General features: G+C 34.8%; 2 protein-coding genes and 1 pseudogene across 2 annotated transcripts; all 3 read left to right on the top strand.

Annotated features, from left to right (window-relative positions):
- Nucleotides 1–540: 540 nt before the first annotated feature.
- On the top strand, nucleotides 541–1,731 carry LOC106320948 (annotated as a pseudogene).
- A 1,302-nt stretch (nucleotides 1,732–3,033) lies between these two features.
- LOC106320945 (late embryogenesis abundant protein 1) lies at nucleotides 3,034–4,409 on the top strand. The gene is made up of 2 exons (XM_013759286.1): nucleotides 3,034–3,265; nucleotides 3,672–4,409. Exons 1-2 carry the CDS (start codon nucleotides 3,119–3,121, stop codon nucleotides 4,284–4,286), a joined length of 762 nt encoding a protein of 253 aa, XP_013614740.1. The 5' UTR covers nucleotides 3,034–3,118; the 3' UTR covers nucleotides 4,287–4,409.
- A 1,755-nt stretch (nucleotides 4,410–6,164) lies between these two features.
- Nucleotides 6,165–6,925, top strand: LOC106320947 (dof zinc finger protein DOF4.4-like). Its single transcript, XM_013759287.1, has one exon. It carries the CDS (start codon nucleotides 6,188–6,190, stop codon nucleotides 6,923–6,925), a length of 738 nt encoding a protein of 245 aa, XP_013614741.1. The 5' UTR covers nucleotides 6,165–6,187.
- The last annotated feature ends 1,359 nt before the right edge of the window (nucleotides 6,926–8,284 follow it).

Below are 8,284 nucleotides of genomic sequence, written 5' to 3'. Positions count from 1 at the left end.
AAAAAAAACAAAATCTAAAATCTAACCCTATGAAATCAACCACTAAAAGACATAACATGTTAGAACCTTTTGTTTCTAAACTATGAACATTGTCTACCATATGATAACCAAATTAGTATATATTCTTGAAAATTGTTCAATTATATGAAATTTTAATCTATTTAGTTCATATTATCCATTATATTGATGATTAGTTAAAAATATCACTATAATTATTTTTATACATTTTCAAAATTAAATTTTTTTGATCAAATTAGAGTGTAGACTACAAATTAAGTCTGTAAGGTAGACTTTTTAGAAAGTCTAAACATTTGTAGACTTCGTTTTTTACGTGTAGACTTCCAAAGGATGGAAACGTAAAATACATTTCTGTTTTTTTGTTTGGTCATAAGGGTTAAATAGTACTTTCACTATTTTTTTAGGTTGGTTTTGCATTTGACTGAAAGTGAGGTACAATTTTAGGTTTGACGGGTTGGTGTCAGTAAATGTCCCCCAAAAAAAAAGAAGAAAATTCGAGAAAACCCTAATCGCAAACATCCAATGGATTCAGCAACAAGCACCATACATCACCTCCCAGAGTCGATACTGACGGAGATTCTGGCGAGGTTACCCTTAAGAAGCAACTCTAGATTGAAAACCGTTAGCAAAACAGTGAAAGCAACACTCGAATCAGTGTATTTCAGACGTATCTTTGTGTCTCTACATAAGAACTCCTCTTCCTCTTGGTCGTTAGGTTCACGCGAAGGAGATGAACTGATAGGGTTCCATGGATGCAAGACATGGGATGTTCCAAAGTCTCTAGGTTCGTTCATCTCACTGCCTCTTGGTTTTGAGTTTAAGGCTTCTTCCAATGGATTGGTTTTGATCGAAAGATATGGTTGTGGTTACTCCTATGTGGGCAATCCAGTTTTACAACAGTGGGTCAAGATCCCTCAGCTTCCATGTGGTTATTGTGGTGTGCTTCGTGTGTAATGAGGAATGGTCATGCCTCCTATACCTTGAATATGTTTGTGTATTCTTCTGAGACAGGGATTTGGACTTCCAAGATTCTTCAATGCCCTCATCTAATCACCAAACTCGTTGCTAGGGCTAAGAATCTGAATGGTACTATTTATTGTGTCCATTCTCCATGTACCTGGAGTAGTCTTAGCTCACGATTTCTTTTCCGATTCTGATCAATTCATGGTTGTACATTTACCGGAGCATTCCAATCACAACAACAACGGTGTGGTCAACGGAGCCTTGACTACATCCGGAGGGTTCGTCATGTATATGAAATCATTAGTTCAAAAGAGAGGAACTGTTTTGAAGGTTTGGAGATTGAACCACGATCAATCTTGGCAACTCTTGTGTGAGATTAATGGTCTGTCGATTAGTGGTAGTTTTGTACCCATAGCGATGCATCCATTTGATAGTGATATTGTCTATCGGTGGCACCAAGAGAGTCCTCGTCATCTGGTATCATGTAACTTGCGGACGGAAACACTCATCGATCCAGCTAGAGAATATCATGGAGATTTTTATATGAACCAGTCTGGTTTTGAGGAGTATATGGATGAGATAGGGAGATTAAGAGCATCAGATAGGGACTATACAATTTTAATCGGGTTATTTCAATCCGTGCTCCCACGGTGGATGGAATCGGTGCCTCGTCCTCCCCAAGTTGATATGATAGATACAACTTCACTACCTTCTTACGTTGCATGCTGCTTAATTGAACAAGACGAATAAAGGCAACGGTATTGTCATTTAAATTCAGTGATTTCAGTATATGGTGTTTGAGATTTTCTCCTCTTGACTTTGGGTTTATTTATATAGCCATGGCTCATGTCTTAACACATGTCTTCGGTTTTATTTTGTGTTTAGTTTCTTGTTTCTGACAAGAGTATTATCATGTATACAGTTCTCATCAAACCAAGTTGAAATGTGTGTTACAAATGAAACCAAAACCACTATCGGTTTATTCATCGCAGATATCTACTATGTGAAAAGTCTTTAGTAAAGTTTATACAGTAGTAGATAGATCAATAAACTTCTAAATCCTCTAACCATGGCCAACCACGCCTCCCTTCAACAAATCTCTTTCAAAAATACTCATTAGACATTGCTTAAATCTTTTATTTTATAAAATAGCAATGTCGAGAAAACCGGAGGCACCGAGCGACCCGATGGAGTTAGCTACTGCACGGTCGACCATTTTATAAAATAACCATGGTTACAATTTAATGACCTCCTCAGCAATGACCAGAAAACCGGAGGCACCGAGCAACCCGAGGGATCCTTCTCAGATATGCGAACGTTTTTTTGCTGAGGGAGACCTTTTGGACCTACAACATACTGGGGGACGACTCCCTGTCATGGATATGGAAAAAGGGAGATCATTTGGTTCGGTGCAGCAGCTAAAACATGGATGAAAATCTAATATACATTTAGCTTCACGATAAGAGGAAACTACAGAAAATGAGCAAATCACCTTTGTTACGTACGTCAACATTACTATTTTTTTTCACTGTAGACATACCCTTTCATTTATAACTTTGAACGAAGGTTCAAGCACCACAGACTACAACTCATATACTAATTAGTCTGAAGAATCGGTTAGATGAATCAAGTTTCATATTGATAACAGTGAAAATAATTAAATAAGTTAGATATAATTGATTTATCACCGTTGGTTTTAAATTAAAAATGATGGTACCCAAATTTGTTGACAAAAAAAAAGAAAAAATGGTACCCAAATTTCACAACCATCTTTCTATTCCCATTGTCGTGTACATGTGGACATTTCTGTATCATCCAATTATCCGGTTATATTGGTTTCTTCTTGAGTGGATAATACCATTTCTCGAAACGGTACGGTTCATTTAACAAATTAAATCGTTGGAGAGGCCAAACTGTGCACTTCAACACACGTGCCATCACTTCAACACGTGTCACACACTTAGGTTGCCAGCTTCTGCTGTCGGATCCATAAGCTGCAACGTATTAGAGAACCGACCTCTTAAATACCCACTGCAAAAAGAGAGGAAAAGGCATCTCGATTGAATTGAAATATCTTCATAGCAAACAAATCTCAAATATACGAATTGGAAAGAAAACTCTTTTGTTTGTTGATTTCATGAAAATGGCGCCCATGCAACTAACCAGAGCCACTCTCTTTGGCCTATCAAAGGCTTTGCCTATAGCACGATCTCCCGCAACTCTCACTGCTTCGACCAGGAAAGTCTCTCGCGTCTGCTGCGCCTCCTCTGTTAGCCACTCCGAGGTTACTTGCACAACTTTGCTTTCAGTTTTTTTGTAGATACACATATGATTGCTACGACAAAAGAGTAATTTAGCATTCAAGATTATGTTAAGAGATTTGATTCAGAGAAAGCTGGTTGCGAGAGTGTGCGAGACATCCTTTTGAAACCGAGAGAGTATCTTTTATTTTAGTGCGAGTATATTTTTTAAAAAATATTTTGTTATGAAAAATTGACAGAAAGTCACAAAAAAATATCTTACATAAAAATATGCTTGAACATGCTTAGCTATAATAACATGTCAGACTCATAGCTAGATATATTTGGATCGATTTTATGTGGTTTTTAGGTTAACGTGTTGTACAAGTTATTAACCACTGTCTGAAGTTATAACTGGTAGAAATTTAAGTTTATGTGTGTTTTTTCCAGGGACGAGATCCAGTAGGGAATGCCAGAGACTCGAAGGCAGATTTAGATTACGGTTCAAAAAAATGGAGGGAAGATACTGGAGAAAACTATGCACAAGCAGCTAAAGACAAAGCTAATGAAGGAGCGAGCAAAGCTGCTGATAAAGCTTACGAGACCAAAGCGAAGGCTAAAGACACAGCCTACGATGCAAAGGAGAAGGCTAAAGACACAGCCTATGAGGCAAAGGAGAAGGCTAAAGACACAGCCTATGATGCAAAGGAGAAGGCTAAAGAATACGCCGAACGGACTAAGGAAAAGGTAAATGAAGGGGCCTATAAGGCAGCTGATAAAGCAGAAGATACAAAAGAAAGAGCTAAGGAGAAAGCAGAAGGTTTTAAGGAGACCGTAAAGGGTAAGGCTGAGGAACTTGGAGAGAAGACCAAGGAGACGGTGAAAGGAGCTTGGGAGACTACAAAAAATGCTGCGACGACTGCCACTGAAGCTGTGGTTGGTCCTGAAGAGGATGCGGATAAGGCACGGGCTGATATCGATAAAGGCGTGGAAGATCTAACCAAAAAGGCAGAGAAAAAATCTGAGAAGGACCGCAAAGAGGATGAGTTCATAACATTTAACTAATAAAAGAGAGAGGGAGATCTATATGTTGTGTTTGGTTGTTTTAAAGTGTTTTCTCTTTATGTATTACTCTGTTGTCAGCTTATTCTCTTGTTTTACGCTTCATCTTATGTATGTTAAGATGCATTAGTATATAAATAAGATAAATCTATGGTTTTGTCTTCATTTTTTAATAGGGCAGTTCCTGTATCAGTCTCAATTTCCACCAACATCATACTATGCTGTGGAGTTCTGCGCTTCCATGAATTTATTTGTTTCCACAATATGTTTTTGCTTTGTATCCAAGCTTGTTGACCGTTTCTACATTTTGACTTCTCATTTGAGCTCTAAACGAGAGCGAGTTCATAACCATCAGTAAGTAATCATCATTAAACAAATCAAAAATGATAAAGAGGGGAAAAAGAAATTTAGATGATTTTTGAGAACTTTAGCCCCTTTAAATATTATTATGATTGGTTTTACTTTAGTATTTAATAAAATACATAAAATAAATTAAAATATAAATAATTTAGTTTGCAAACAATCTTAATTTAATTTGAATAAAGAAACCTAGTTTAAATAAAAGAACAACCATTACAATGTGGCGTGAACCTTCTCAAATAGTATATGTTCTTTCCATTTCCTTTGTTACAACTTATATCCCTCAAAGAGTGCTAAGAAACCTTTTGGTTATCAGTCTCTTTCTTTCGTGATACTCATTATTGCTCGCCAATTGTATCTATCTCGAAAATGGTCAATTATATACATAGATTTTCTGCTTTGACCAAAAAATAAAAACACATAGATTTTCTGCTATTAGTTAAGTTTATTTATTGTAAGTTTCTTGTATAGATTACTTATATGATATGTAAAAATATCTTGTTTTCTGACTTTTTTGTCTTTTTGCAAAAACTCTTAAACATATCTTATATTCCCTCCTTTTTTAACAGATATTGTTCAAGATTTATACATACACTAAAAAAATATTTGACTATGTTTATTTTCTAAATAAAAACATCATTAATTATTTATCTAAACATAAACTAACCAATAGAAAATTAGTTTGCAGAATATAAGTAGTTATATAATATAAAAACTGATAAACTTCACATTGAAAACTCAAAAGATCATGTAATTTGAAACAAAAATTTCTCTAAAATATCACGTCGGAGGGAGATATCAATAACTCTTATGATGCACTAGTAAAACATGTATGAACACATATACTCACACACATTGCATTTTTTCCTAGTAAACCACAACTAAATCAATGTCTTATATATCTTAATAAATCACTAATAAATCCCTAGTAAAGTAAATTATTCAAGAGTTTTGTAGATTCCGAAAAATAGGGACTACATATTAATGTTTAACTACTTTTTTCTTCACATTTTGTACTTTCTTCAACCAAAGAATTTCAACATTTTTATATACTTAAAGATGACAAATCTTGTGAAGATTTTCTTATGGAAAAAGTTATCTTCCTCACCAATGAAACTGCGCGTGAACTTACACGCTCACACATATTCTCTTTCATAATAAACACCTGCAAGTTACAGTTGCTTTGCCTTTAACTGCCATTATACTCTAAATGCCTCCTAGATCTTTTTAATGTTTATATGACTTAACTCATTTAATCATATCTTCATTATTCTCTAGTTTTCATATACATCCAAGAGTTAAGAGTAAGAGAGCCTTAGTTTTTGACAAAGCTTGGCCTAAGGTTTATTGTGTGAAGATAGATCTTCAGATTTTATTAATACACAATCTCTGAAACGTTTTTATCATAATCTCAGTCTCTTAAAAACAAACTGTATCACTTCTTCAGTTTCCACGCCCCAATAATCTATATAAGAACCCCTCCACAACTATACCAAAGAGCATAACAACAACAACACCAAAACTAAGAAGAGCTCTTGAGAGAAATGGATAACTCGAATGTGCTTGTTAGGGGAAACCGTCAAGTGAATGAAGAGAAGCCTCCTCCGCGAGTGTGTCCAAGGTGTAGCTCAGACAACACCAAGTTCTGTTTCTACGACAACTATAGCGTGTCTCAACCTCGCTACAACTGCAGGAGCTGTCGCCGATTCTGGACTCATGATGGAGTTTTAAGGAACATACCAATTGGTGGAAGGGCCCGCAAAGTCAAGCATACAAGGATAGATCAGCCATCTGTTTCTCAGGTGGTTTCTGTTGTCGAACAGGTTAATAATCATCAACCTTTCTCACATGCTCAAGAAACCAACGAGTTTCTTGGAACTTTTGGTGGTTCTTCTTCTTCTGTTGCTGCTGTTGGGAACCATTTCAGTTATTCGACTGAAACTCATAGTGTGATGGTGCCTCCAATTCGAAGCATTCCACCAATGGCTCACTTTGATGGATCTTTTAACCAAGGTTATCACGGTGCTGGATTCAATGATTTGGTTGGTAATCCTTTGATGAACCAATCGTTTGGTGGACATGTTGGTAATTATAACAGTTACTTCGTGAATCAAGAGGATCCAAACATGCGAAACCAGAGCTTCAACAGCAGCATGAACATGAATCATAGTGCCAGCACTAGTGGAAGCAGAGAATATCCAGGCATTGACCACATGATCAACAACAACAACAACAACTATGTGTTTCGATCCTCCTATCATTTGGAGAAGCATGGTCCTTGAATCATCACGTTTTACCCGTTTTCTTTTAAGCTAATAATGTTTCAGCTTTTCGTTTCTTTTGTTGGGTCTTCTTATTTATGTTCTAAGAGTTTGCATCTTTGTATCAGGGATAAGTTACTTGTCCTGTCTTTATATAATACTAGTGGTATTCCGGCGCTACGCGCCGGGTCCGTATATTTTGTTTCCTAATGATTGGATAATGAGTTTTTGATCCATTTGATAGTGGTAATTAATAGTATATTAGTTTGTTTTATAGTTGTTTAGGTCAAAGATGAATAGCATAAATAGATTTTATAAATTAATGAAATAAAATATAATAAATAGTTGATAGTTGCACTAAAGTAAATATAGTTTAATGATGTTTTAAAATGAATCATATAAATGTAGTTGTTTGTTCATCCTCTTAAAATACTAATAATCCTCACATACTTTATACATGTTATGAATGTGACAATTTGTTAGGGACTTTACTATGAACGTATTTGTTAAATACTTTGTCTTCAAAATGATATTAAATCCAATAAGTGAATTCTTAATCGTGGTCTAAATGCAATAACTGAATTGATTATTTTCCAAGGATAATCCAGATATTCTTTTCCCTCTTCGATATTATTTAGTTGTATGTTAAAGTTTTAATTTTCATGGTGGTATATGTGTATGTATTTTTATCTGTGATTATGAGTTCTTATTCAAATCTTGTTACTTAATATTGACAATCACATTATCTTTAGCTAATCTAGCATTTTTTAACTCGTGAGTTTTATTAGTCTTAACTTCAAAAACTATAAGCATATTTTACTAAATATTTTTTTTGTAACAGTTTTAATTTATAATTAAGCGTTTATTAGGATTGAAGTCCAAATCAAAATTTAGTGAACCCTTAAAAACAAACAAACCGGAGCTAATTTATACAAAAAATAGCATGTCATTGAGGTAATAATTTTAATATTATAAAAATTAAGTTTAACTGGTGCAAGCTTAAACCATTTTAAAATTAATCGTTCATATTTTATATTATCTCAAAATCATTATCTATAGACTTTCTTTGATATTTTTTCCATAACTTAAACATAATAAAATGTATTGAAATATGACATAGATTTTATTGAACCGATTTTATTTATGTTTTGGTTACAAAATAGGTACAAATCAAATATTTTAAAACCAAGTAACCAATTTTACTTACTTTTTGGTTACAAAGTAGATATAAATCAGGTACATTTAAACCGAAGTACCGATTGGGACCGAACCCGAAAGTACATCGGGTTGTACCGGTTCTTTTTGAAGATTTACTAAACCCGATCCGAACCCGATAGAACCCGAACCGATCCCGAACCAAATTTTCATATAACCCGAATG

This window comes from Brassica oleracea, unplaced genomic scaffold, assembly GCF_000695525.1.
Source record: "Brassica oleracea var. oleracea cultivar TO1000 unplaced genomic scaffold, BOL UnpScaffold01143, whole genome shotgun sequence".
Classification (NCBI taxonomy): Eukaryota; Viridiplantae; Streptophyta; class Magnoliopsida; order Brassicales; family Brassicaceae; genus Brassica; species Brassica oleracea.
This window is presented reverse-complemented; position numbering and strand designations above follow the sequence as displayed.

Bases quoted from the DNA above. Each gene is read 5' to 3' on its own strand.
- LOC106320947 (XM_013759287.1), top strand. From the start codon at position 6,188: ATGGATAACTCGAATGTGCTTGTTAGGGGAAACCGTCAAGTGAATGAA.
- LOC106320945 (XM_013759286.1), top strand. From the start codon at position 3,119: ATGAAAATGGCGCCCATGCAACTAACCAGAGCCACTCTCTTTGGCCTA. The intron at 3,266-3,671 runs GTTACTTGCACA...TGTTTTTTCCAG, and splicing joins CCTCTGTTAGCCACTCCGAG to GGACGAGATCCAGTAGGGAA.